We start from the raw sequence: 13057 nt of genomic DNA, 5'->3' as shown, positions 1-13057 counted from the left end.
GACGCCAGCTGGAAGGGGAGACATGGGTTACAGAGACGCCAGCTGGAAGGGGAGACATGGGTTATAGAGAAAGGCCAGCTGGATGGGGAGACATGGGTTACAGAGAGAGGCCAGCTGGAAGGGGAGACATGGGTTATAGAGAGAGGCCAGCTGGAAGGGGAGACATGGGTTACAGAGAGGCCAGCTGGAAGGGGAGACATGGGTTACAGAGAGGCCAGCTGGAAGGGGAGACATGGGTTATAGAGAGAGGCCAGCTGGAAGGGGAGACATGGGTTAGAGAGAGGCCAGCTGGAAGGGGAGACATGGGTTATAGAGAGAGGCCAGCTGGAAGGGGAGACATGGGTTACAGAGAGAGAAGCCAGCTGGAAGGGGAGACATGGGTAACAGAGAGGCCAGCTGGAAGGGGAGACATGGGTTACAGAGAGAGGCCAGCTGGAAGGGGAGGGGGAGACATGGGTTACAGAGAAAGGCCAGTAAGGTCTACTACACCTGTTGTATTCAGCATTTCACTGTGAGGTCTACTACACCTGTTGTATTCAGCATTTCACTGTTAGGTCTACTCCACCTGTTGTATTCAGCATTTCACTGTGAGGTCTACTACACCTGTTGTATTCAGCATTTCACTGTAAGGTCTACTACACCTGTTGTATTCAGCATTTCACTGTAAGGTCTACTACACCTGTTGTATTCAGCATTTCACTGTAAGGTCTACCACACCTGTTGTATTCAGCATTTCACTGTATGGTCTACTACACCTGTTGTATTCAGCATTTCACTGTAAGGTCTACCACACCTGTTGTATTCAGCATTTCACTGTAATGTCTACTACACCTGTTGTATTCAGCATTTCACTGTAAGGTCTACTACACCTGTTGTATTCAGCATTTCACTGTAAGGTCTACTACACCTGTTGTATTCAGCATTTCACTGTAATGTCTACTACACCTGTTGTATTCAGCATTTCACTGTAAGGTCTACTACACCTGTTGTATTCAGCATTTCACTGTGAGGTCTACTACACCTGTTGTATTCAGCATTTCACTGTGAGGTATACTACACCTGTTGTATTCAGCATTTCACTGTGAGGTCTACTACACCTGTTGTATTCAGCATTTCACTGTTAGGTCTACTACACCTGTTGTATTCAGCATTTCACTGTGAGGTCTACTACACCTGTTGTATTCAGCATTTCACTGTATGGTCTACTACACCTGTTGTATTCAGCATTTCACTGTAAGGTCTACTACACCTGTTGTATTCAGCATTTCACTGTGAGGTCTAACTACACCTGTTGTATTCAGCATTTCACTGTGAGCTCTACTACACCTGTTGTATTCAGCATTTCACTGTGAGGTCTACTACACCTGTTGTATTCAGCATTTCACTGTGAGGTCTACTACACCTGTTGTATTCAGCATTTCACTGTAAGGTCTACTACGCCTGTTGTATTCAGCATTTCACTGTAAGGTCTACTACACCTGTTGTATTCAGCATTTCACTGTAAGGTCTACTACACCTGTTGTATTCAGCATTTCACTGTGAGGTCTACTACACCTGTTGTATTCAGCATTTCACTGTGAGGTCTACTACACCTGTTGTATTCAGCATTTCACTGTAAGGTCTACTACACCTGTTGTATTCAGCATTTCACTGTAAGGTCTACTACACCTGTTGTATTCAGCATTTCACTGTAAGGTCTACTACACCTGTTGTATTTCACTGTAAGGTCTACTACACCTGTTGTATTCAGCATTTCACTGTGAGGTCTACTACACCTGTTGTATTCAGTATTTCACTGTGTGGTCTACTACACCTGTTGTATTCAGCATTTCACTGTGAGGTCTACTACACCTGTTGTATTCAGCATTTCACTGTAAGGTCTACTACACCTGTTGTATTCAGTATTTCACTGTGAGGTCTACTACACCTGTTGTATTCAGCATTTCACTGTAAGGTCTACTACACCTGTTGTATTCAGCATTTCACTGTGAGGTCTACTACACCTGTTGTATTCAGCATTTCACTGTGAGGTCTACTACACCTGTTGTATTCAGCATTTCACTGTGAGGTCTAACTACACCTGTTGTATTCAGCATTTCACTGTAAGGTCTACTACACCTGTTGTATTCAGCATTTCACTGTAAGGTCTACTACACCTGTTGTATTCAGCATTTCACTGTAAGGTCTACTACACCTGTTGTATTCAGCATTTCACTGTGAGGTCTACTACACCTGTTGTATTCAGTATTTCACTGTGTGGTCTACTACACCTGTTGTATTCAGCATTTCACTGTAAGGTCTACTACACCTGTTGTATTCAGCATTTCACTGTAAGGTCTACTACACCTGTTGTATTCAGTATTTCACTGTGAGGTCTACTACACCTGTTGTATTCAGCATTTCACTGTAAGGTCTACTACACCTGTTGTATTCAGCCACCAGACAGACAGAACCGTACACTAGGTCTATCTATCAGTATAGGCAGGTCAGACACCAGACAGAACCGTGCACTGGTGTGTGTGTGTCTCACCAGATGACTCCAGTGTGTGTGTGTGTGTGTCTCACCAGATGACTCCAGTGTGTGTGTGTGTGTGTCTCACCAGATGACTCCAGTGTGTGTGTGTGTGTGTCTCACCAGATGACTCCAGTGTGTGTGTGTGTGTATGTGTGTCTCACCAGATGACTCCAGTGTGTGTGTGTGTGTGTGTGTGTGTGTGTGTGTGTGTGTGTGTGTGTGTGTGTGTGTGTGTGTGTGTGTGTGTGTGTGTGTGTGTGTGTGTGTGTGTGTGTGTCTCACCAGATGACTCCAGTAGTTTCTTGGCCAGTCTCTCAGCACTGTTTGACTTCGGCAGGCTCCTCCTCCTCGTTGTCTCCCGACGGTCCCTCGCTCTCTCCCGCTCATAGCTCCTCGAGCGCGACCTGGTTGAAGGAATAGGATTATTAACTCATTAACATATTAACAATATTAAAAGAGGAATATTAATACATATTAACTCATTAAAGAGAGGAATATTCATACATATTAACTCATTAAAGAGAGGAATATTCATACATATTAACTCATTAAAGAGAGGAATATTCATACATATTAACTCATTAAAGAGAGGAATATTCATACATATTAACTCATTAAAGAGATGAATATTCATACATATTAACTCATTAAAGAGAGGAATATTCATACATATTAACTCATTAAAGAGATGAATATTCATACATATTAACTCATTAACCTCTTACTCCTACCCCCTACTTTTTCGAACATTCTGTTAATAATCGCGCAACATTTCAGCGCCCTGCTACTCATGCCAGGAATATAGTATATGCATATGATTAGTATGTGTGGATAGAAAACACTCTGACGTTTCTAAAACTGGTTAAATCACGGCTGTGACTATAACAGAACGTGTGTTTCATCGAAAAGCGCATGAAAATCTGATCACTGAAAACTGGAAAAAGTATCACTGCGCCACTTGCATGTATTGTTGATGGGAATCCAAATTAAAAATGGCTGAGATTGCAATTCCTACAGCTTCCACACGATGTCGCCAGTCTTGTCATTTGGCTTGGCTTTGTTTCTTGGTCAAACGAGTAAGAGAGAGTCCATTACTTCCGGTCTCCGACAGGATGTTTTGGATGGGACATTTCTGAACATGATTTCAAGACATGAAGCTATTGAATAGACTTCGCCCCGTGATCATTTTGATAGATTATTAACGTTTACTAATACCTAAAGTTGCATTACAAAAGTATTTCGAAGTGTTTTGTGAAAGTTTATCGTCGACTTTTTTAATTTTAAAAAATGACACACACAGTCTTCATAAATCGATATCTAGGCTATATATGGACCGATTTAATCGATAAAAAGACCCAATAGTGTCTATGGGACATCTAGGAGTGCCAACAAAGAAGATCGTCAAAGGTAATGAATGTTTTATATTTTATTTCTGCGTTTTGTGTAGCGCCGGCTACGCTAATTATTTTGTTTGGGTCGCCTTCAGGTATTTCGGGGTGTTGCATGCTATCAGGTAATAGCTTCTCATGCTTTCGTCGAAAAGCATTTTAAAAATCTGACTTGTTGGCTGGATTCACAACGAGTGTAGCTTTAATTCAGTACCCTGCATGTGTGTTTTAATGAACGTTTGAGTTTTAATGAGTGCTATTAGCATTTAGCGTAGCGCATTTGCATTTCCAGATGTCTAAATGGGACGCAAGCGTGCCGGGTCGACGTAAGAGGTTAAAGAGAGGAATATTCATACATATTAACTCTTTAAAGAGAGGAATATTCATACATATTAACTCATTAAAGAGAGGAATATTCATACATATTAACTCATTTAAAGAGAGGAATATTCATACATATTAACTCATTAAAGAGAGGAATATTCATACATATTAACTCATTAAAGAGAGGAATATTCATACATATTAACTCATTTTAAAGAGAGGAATATTCATACATATTAACTCATTTAAGAGAGGAATATTCATACATATTAACTCATTTAAGAGAGGAATATTCATACATATTAACTCATTTAAAGAGAGGAATATTCATACATATTAACTCATTTAAGAGAGGAATATTCATACATATTAACTCATTAAAGAGAGGAATATTCATACATGTTAACTCATTAAAGAGAGGAATATTCATACATATTAACTCATTTAAAGAGAGGAATATTCATACATATTAACTCATTTAAGAGAGGAATATTCATACATATTAACTCATTTAAGAGAGGAATATTCATACATATTAACTCATTTAAAAGTCTTACCTCCGGGATGAAGAGGCTGTCTGAGGTCGACGTTCCTGATCCCGTTGGGAAGACGACGAGGCCGGAGGGTCACGTTCTCTCTCCCTGCCCCGAAGTGAACCCGGAGACCGGGAACGCCGGGTGGTGGTGTTGTGTCGACGTTCGCGGGATCGTTCCCTGGATCGAGGTCGGCGAGTAGAGGAGGAAGGGGTGTGGTAGGAGAAGGGGCGAGGAGGAGGAGAAGGAGAGCGAGACCAGGATGAAGAACGGGAGGCGGAGCGTGTTCTCCGACGGCGCCTGGAGGACAACTGGATGCTTTCATTTCTACTCGGAGCAGGGGAGGAAAGGGGAGAAAGAGGGGGAGGAAAGGAGAGAGAGGGGGAGGAAAGGAGGGGGAGGAAAGGAGAGAGAGGGGGAGGAAAGGGGAGAGAAAGAGAGAGAGAGGAAAGGGGAGAGAGGAAAGGAGAGAGAGAGGGAGGAAAGGAGAGAGAGGAAAGGAGAGAGCGAGAGAGAGAGGAAAGGGGAGAGGAGGAGGGTGAGAGAAGGAAGAGGTGGTCAGGCTGATGAAGTTATTCTGGTTGGTAACGTAAAGGATGAAAAGAGGAGTGTTTATATACTTCCAACAGACGCCAAGACTCAACTTGCTAAACCATTCAGTCAGCAGTGACCTAAATCGAAGGGACATTTAATGACCTTCTATTATAGAGCACAGTACAGGTCTGGGACTCACCGTGAAACAGAGACAGTTTCCACCTTCCAGTCGGGATACCTGGAAGGAGGAAATGGATCAGGTGACTGGCACAAGCTACAACGTGTGGTCATCAGTGGACGTAGATTTCAATTCCTATTTCCGCGATTTTCCTCGCATCCAAATCTCCGCTCATTATTCTCAACTGTATTGGACAAGATATCAACGCCCCACTCAAGACTTTTTCCTCCAGTGGGTCTTTTGAGGAGGAGATGAGGGGGGAGGATACAAGGGATTGGGGGGCTGAGAAAAGAGAGAAGTGATATATAAACGAGAGAGAAGAAGAAGAAGACTCACGATTTCCCGAGTAGACGGCAATTCTCAACGTGGAGACCGGTGTTTTGATGCTCGATCCAGTTCTGTTAATCAAAACAGCAAACAGAGACAATCAGTCTGGGTCTTCATCATCATCCTCCTCCTCACCTCTCAACATCACCAATAACCCCCAAACTCCTCTAAATCAAGCACTTTCAATACATTTGTTCGTTTTTTTCTCAACAGAGTCCAATTTCCTTCTGCTTTCATAGCAGGAGTTGATTTATACAATGTTGGGGGAAAAAATAACATGGTAAATATAGGCTCTCTGTTCTACCAAGAAAAAGATTAACGACAAAAGTCTGATGCTGGAGAAGAAAAAAAAAATGGCAGCATCTGGAATCTTCCGGGGTTCTTCTCTGGAACGGATCCTCTCAGCAGCCATCTTCTTCCCCAAAAAAAACACTGTACTTCCCAAAGTGACTAAATCAATTGTATATTTAAAGAAAATTAAAAGGCAGTAAGTAGTGTGTTGTGTCACTGGTTTAAACACAAGAGTATAAAACAATGATATCAGGGTTTGAGTTAAAAAAAACATTAAGATTAAATAGTCCATTAATTCACAACGGTCGATGTCTAAGAGATGGAGCCTAAACTTCCTGGTTTCTGGACAGCACTGTGACATCAGCAGATTAATGAAGGGCTTTAAAAATACATTTGATTGGTTGGTTGGTTGATTGATGGTTGTTCTCTGGCAGCTTCTCATCTTGTCGTTGGTTGTATCGTCTTCGAGCACTCGTCTTCCTCATGGCAAATCACGGTCATCAAAAGTCACAAATAAAACTGAATTTTATAACGGAATGTCTTAATTTAATCTTTACACTCAAATAAAATTACAATATTTCAAGGAGGTTTAAAAAATTACAATTAAAAAACATCTAATTTTTTTTTAAATATCTCATGACAATTTTCAATAACGACAATAGAATAATGTTGAATTCAGTCCAGGATTCGATGTCTTCATATTCCCCGAGGAGAAAACATTTTTTTATACAAAAAAAAAAAGCTTTTCTGTTTTATTTAAAAAATGTCATCCATTTTAGAACGTCTGTGAAATACATGACAAAATCGCACAAAAATGGATTCAACAAGAAGCAAAAGTCTTGAGTTACAACATGAGGTTCAACAATATATATATATATATTTCTTTTAAAAAGGCACACAATCAGTCTGGAGAGGTTCAGAACTGGGTTCAAATACTATTTGAGATTTCAAATACTTTATATGTACTTGATTGAACCCCTGAAACGGAAACAGCTGGAGGCGTTTCTGGAGGGCTAAAACACCTGGTCTATTATCCGGGACTGAAACAGACATGGGATACCAGGTCAAAACATAAAAATAAAAATTGTATTTTGGCCTTCGAGGAAAGAAAAACCAACCAGTGCTCAAAGTATAACAATCTCAAACAGTATTTAGAATCCAGGTAAAGACAGGAATGGCAAAAAAAACTCACCTTTAGATGGGCACATTCTATGTTACAGAGAGAACAGGTATGAGGAAAGAATCTGGGAGAAGCTGCGGAGTAATCGCTCATCATGGTTGGGGTCGGTAACCTCTTCGTCATCATCATCATCGGGGGAGGTAGGTTCATCTGCTGGTGCATGGAAGGCATAGGACCAATCCGGGGCAGAGGAAAAGTCACCGGGACATGACCAGGAGGTGGGATTGACGGGTTCATGATGGGGAATATGGAAGGCCAAATGGGGGGTGTCGTGGAAGGAGGAACCCCGACCGGGACACCTCCAACCCCGAGTCCTGGAATTCCGACCCCAGCTCCACCTCCACCACCATGAACCACCAGGCCGGACCGGGGCTGAGCGTGGCCCCGAGCGTTGCCTTGATTCTGGGACGCCAGGAGTCGGTTGAGTCCTTGGTCTCCGCTGCGGACAGGGATGGTCATGGGCTTAGATGTTGTTTTAGAGGATGAGCCGTGGGGTTTGAGGGTCTGCTGGGGTTGGCTGGAAGGCAGAGGAAGGCCGATGCGAGAGCCTGTGTCTGTCATGGGGATGGGGCTCTGGACCGCAGGTCTGTGGATGTGCTGCTGTTGAGTACGCTGCTTGGAAAGGTCGGAGGTCATGGAATGGCCGGCGTACCCGCTCAGCGAGTCTCTGACCATGTCATATTTTGGCTTCTCTTTCGGGAGCGGATTGCGCGAGCTGTAATTATCGGGTTGGCTATTATCGCCATCATCATAACTGTCATATTTAGTACCACGAGAATGTTCGTAATCGATCACTTTGCTCTGTCCTCCACCACCGTGGTCGGACCCTGGGCCAGGTCCACCGCCTACCTTGGGCCGAGGGTCCACATCCATAGTTCTATTGGCCTTACGGATGCGGATGTCTCTGAGGATGAAGGGCAGGTTGTCTGGGGTCAGATGATCGTCTGGGTAGTGGCTGAGGAGCTCCAGGTCTTCGTTGGACAAGCCGAAACTCGCCAGGATGCTGCTGGCGGACTTGGACGTGTACCGGGCTGGACGAGAGGCTGCGGACGAGGCGCTCATGGGAGCCTCGGAACCTCTTGAGGTGGACCCCAGCACTCCCGCACCTCCAAACCCAGAGGTTTGGCTTTGGTACTGAGGAAGGGTGGAGGAGAAGAGTTTGGAGGAAGCAGACTGGGTCAGGAAGCCAGACCAGGGGTCCATGGAACTTTGCTGGTCGCTGGAGGTCCGGCCAGGGGTGTAACCTCCCAGCCCTCCCCCAGACGAGAGCTCGTCCATGGGGTCGCGACTTAGGCAAAGGTCTTGGGCGTCCAGTGAGACCTGCTGGTTCTTATTCTGCTGCATCAACTGGCTGAGCAGCCTCACCTCCTCTCTGGCCCCGCGGATGTGGTGGTCTATGGAGGTCTCCATCTCCGGGGTCATCCCGGTCGATCTCTGCCCCGGGTCATACCCCCTCTGCTGGGCCACCATCGAGGACATCATGCCTCCCTGGCCGGAGGAACCACCACCACCACCACCAGACCCCAGACCAAGGCGGGAGGCCCCCAAAGGGTCCCTTCCGGCCTGGGATTGTGTGAGTCCGTACTGCCCCATCTGGGCGGCAGATCTCTGGGCCTGTGAAGAGTACTGATCCCCTAAGGGGTTATATAGGGGACGGGACATGTTATTGACGGTAGCTGCTGCTGTGAGGAGGTTGATGGGGGCGAGAGGAGGTGAGTGGAGGGTGGTGGGGGGGGTTGGCGGCAGAAGTGGAGGTTGCAGCGGTAACGAGCTGGGCCAGCTGCAGGGAGGCGTGGCCTAAGAGGAGCTGCAGGGGCGGGATCCCAACTCCCAGCCCTCCAATCGGATTCAGCGGGCTGGAAAGGGGAGCAGCGCAACGATCCAATAGCAACGCAAAGCTGAAAGAGTTGGAGAGGAGAAACACACAGGAGGGTTACTGGTTGGTCTTCTCTCTGGCTCGCCCTGGGACAGGTCTATGGACAGTAGTAATCAAACTGGAAAGCAGACTGGATTTCTGCGATTGATCGGTTTGGTCAGTTTCCAGTCTATTCCACACTGAAACACTTTTCACATCAGTTGTGTGTCAAACTGTTCTAGAACAGCTTCTAGAACATCATCAGGGTTCTGTTGGTGAGGTCAGAGCAGAAGAAGACAGTTCCTGCATCTTCACTGGAGGAAAGAAAAACAGCAAGCAAACAGGGAACAGACAGGAGGGGGAGAAGTAGTCATCGTGAAAAACATACAACATTATTTTACAAACTCCATGCACTGCTTTAGTGAAATTTGCAAGATTGCAAGCAGCTTTTTTTTATACAAAAGGTTTAGTCATACTTTTAAGATAATAGACTGCCAAGGGAAATAGTTTATTCAGTAATGAAACGGGGCTTACTAGTTTAGCTAAAGATCAGATTTAGTAGGGTTAAGTGGAAGCTATTGATTATCGAATGAAGACGGAATCAAAATGTGAAAGGTTTCGTGGATGCATAAATCAATAAACGGTGTCAGGGTTCGTTCCCAAGACAACGATCTGAAAGTCGTATAACCAAACACAACACTGCACCTTGAGAGTCAACTAAACCAATTCATGTCTCTAACTAATACACTAATACACTTTCCGATAATATTGACGAGATAATATTCTTAACAGCGTGTTTATTTTCAAAGTGGTTAACGTCATGGTGGCAAAGCGTTGAGACATGAAAGCTGAACTTCAAAACCTGCTTCATAAAAACCAGTTTTGAGAGAAGGGAACCCATCACCACCAGAGACAGTACCCGAAAGTAGGTACCCGTACCCGAGCCTGGATTTCAAACAGTTTACTACTGTGTAGTATCTATGTTCATGTATCTTTGCATCAGGATTTTCTATACTGATAGGAAGGCTGTAGAGTTTTCACATGTGATTAAACACAGAGAGATCAACTGATAACAGAGCTGACCACGTGCCCCAAACTACTGCATTTGACCAAAAACAAGTCCAAAACTGGCATAACAATGTAAAAAAAAAAAAAAAAATGTTGCAGTTAATGTCAATACATTATTCTATAATGTTGCAGTGATCTCGAATGGAACAAGGCCTATAAGACCTGATGGAAAACCTAAATATTTCAGCAGCAAACATTTTATTATTATCGCCATCATCATCACCATTAAGCAATGAAACCAACAACTTCTATATTAAAATGTTGGAAAACACATTCCGTCAAACTTCCAACGAAACGCAGATAGATCTCTTAAATAGATCTCTTAAATAGATCTCTTAAATAGATCTCTTAAATAGCCACCTTTTAATAGCTGGGTAAGAGCAAACATTTCAAACACCTGGTCTAAATGGATTGTCTGCGAGGTTACCACGGGGACGGGGACTAACGCCATGTTACCACGGGGACGGGGACTAACGACATGTTACCACGGGGACGGGGACTAACGCCATGTCACCACGGGGACTAACGCCATGTTACCACGGGGACGGGGACTAACGCCATGTTACCACGGGGACTAACGCCATGTTACCACGGGACGGGGACTAACACCATGTTACCACGGGGACTAACGCCATGTTACCACGGGGACGGGAATAACACCATGTTACCACGGGGACGGGAATAACGCCATGTTACCACGGGACGGGAATAGCGCCATGTTACCACGGGGACGAACATTGAATTGTTTACTAAATATAAAAAGGCAAAACAACAAACAAACGTGGAGCTAAAAGAGTTGATAAATGTTCTTAGGAGGAAAAAACAGTGTTTGGACTTGGTCGTCCAGGTGACAGATTTGTATTTTTATAGAATTTTTTTATTTGACCTTTATTTAACCAGGCAGGTCAGCTAAGAACAAATTCTTATTTTCAATTGCAGCCTAGGAACAGTGGGTTAACTGCCTGTTTAGGGGCAGAACGACATATTTGTACCTTGTCAGCTTGGGGATTTGAACATGCAACCATTTCAGTTACTAGTCCAACGCTCTAACCACTAGGCTACCTGCCGCCTCTACGCTCTAACCACTAGGCTACCTGCCGCCTCTACGCTCTAACCACTAGGCTACCTGCCGCCTCTACGCTCTAACCACTAGGCTACCTGCCGCCTCTACGCTCTAACCACTAGGCTACCTGCCGCCTCTACGCTCTAACCACTAGGCTACCTGCCGCCTCTACACTCTAACCACTAGGCTACCTGCCGCCTCTACGCTCTAACCACTAGGCTACCTGCCGCCTCTACGCTCTAACCACTAGGCTACCTGCCGCCTCTACGCTCTAACCACTAGGCTACCTGCCGCCTCTACGCTCTAACCACTAGGCTACCTGCCGCCTCTACGCTCTAACCACTAGGCTACCTGCCGCCTCTACACTCTAACCACTAGGCTACCTGCCGCCTCTACGCTCTAACCACTAGGCTACCTGCCGCCTCTACGCTCTAACCACTAGGCTACCTACCACCTCTACGCTCTAACCACTAGGCTACCCTGCCGCCCCGGTTGCAGTATCCGGGTAAAGACTCGGCCAGCATGCGCCGCCTGGCCCGGAAACCTCACATTGAATTTCATTTCAATTCTCTACGTCGGGAACAAATTGTCATTTGGATCAGGAAAGTTTCCTCATGCGACTTCTACACGGCAGAATGTTGGAACTTGCTGAACCGGTTGTCCACGCGGTTGATTGACATTTATTTTTTTTGCAGGTAGGAATGTCAAGTTTTCAAGACGATGATACAGGAAATCCATAATTGCATCAACCTTTTCAAATTGATAATAGCTGGGTAAACCATAAGAGCAAACCATACCCAAACAGTTCGAACTACTAATTTAAAAAATTACTCTCTCCAGAAATAAGTCTCTCACTGTTGCCGCCTGGTACCGACCCCCCTCAGCTCCCAGCTGTGCCCTGGACACCATTTGTGAATTGATCGCCCCCCATCTAGCTTCAGAGTTTGTTCTGTTAGGTGACCTAAACTGGGATATGCTTAACACCCCGGCAGTCCTACAATCTAAGCTAGATGCCCTCAATCTCACACAAATCATCAAGGAACCCACCAGGTACAACCCTAAATCTGTAAACAAGGGCACCCTCATAGACGTCATCCTGACCAACTGGCCCTCCAAATACACCTGCGCTGTCTTCAACCAGGATCTCAGCGATCACTGCCTCATTGCCTGTATCCGCTACGGGTCCGCGGTCAAACGACCACCCCTCATCACTGTCAAACGCTCCCTAAAACACTTCTGCGAGCAGGCCTTTCTAATCGACCAGGCACGGGTATCCTGGAAGGATATTGACCTCATCCAGTCAGTTGAGGATGCCTGGTCATTCTTTAAAAGTGACTTCCTCACCATTTTAGATAAGCATGCTCCGTTCAAAAAATGCAGATCTAAGAACAGATATAGCCCTTGGTTCACTCCAGACCTGACTGCCCTCGACCAGCACAAAAACATCCTGTGGCGGATTGCAATAGCATCGAATAGTCCCCGCGATATGCAACTGTTCAGGGAAGTCAGGAACCAATACACGCAGTCAGTCGGGAAAGCAAAGGCCAGCTTCTTCAGGCAGAAATTAACTCCAAAAAGTTCTGGGACACTGTAAAGTCCATGGACAACAAGAGCACCTCCTCCCAGCTGCCCACTGCACTGAGGCAAGGTAACACGGTCACCACCTATAAATGATTATCGAAAACTGCAACAAGCATTTCTCAATGGCTGGCCATGCCTTCCGCCTGGCTACTCCAACCTCGGCCAACAGCTCCGCCCCCCCGCACCTACTCGCCCAAGCCTCTCCAGGTTCTCCTTTACC

General features: G+C 45.2%; 1 protein-coding gene and 1 long non-coding RNA gene across 2 annotated transcripts; both read right to left on the bottom strand.

The window, feature by feature from the left end:
- Nucleotides 1–476: 476 nt before the first annotated feature.
- Nucleotides 477–2430, bottom strand: LOC127916325 (uncharacterized). The gene is made up of 3 exons (XR_008094365.1): nt 1555–2430; nt 1060–1173; nt 477–679 (listed from the first exon to the last, which is right to left on the bottom strand). It is a non-coding gene; the product is annotated as an uncharacterized LOC127916325 (long non-coding RNA).
- A 2608-nt stretch (nt 2431–5038) lies between these two features.
- LOC127916323 (zinc finger protein 638-like) lies at nt 5039–10450 on the bottom strand. The gene is made up of 3 exons (XM_052497971.1): nt 5809–10450; nt 5494–5532; nt 5039–5087 (listed from the first exon to the last, which is right to left on the bottom strand). The coding sequence occupies exon 1, from the start codon at nt 8930–8932 to the stop codon at nt 7121–7123; it is 1812 nt and encodes a 603-aa protein (XP_052353931.1). The 5' UTR covers nt 8933–10450; the 3' UTR covers nt 5039–5087; nt 5494–5532; nt 5809–7120.
- Between the last annotated feature and the right edge of the window lie 2607 nt (nt 10451–13057).

This window comes from Oncorhynchus keta, chromosome 35 (assembly GCF_023373465.1).
Source record: "Oncorhynchus keta strain PuntledgeMale-10-30-2019 chromosome 35, Oket_V2, whole genome shotgun sequence".
Taxonomy (NCBI): Eukaryota; Metazoa; Chordata; class Actinopteri; order Salmoniformes; family Salmonidae; genus Oncorhynchus; species Oncorhynchus keta.
Note: the sequence above shows the minus strand (reverse complement) of the source record. Positions and strands in the feature narration are given on the sequence as shown.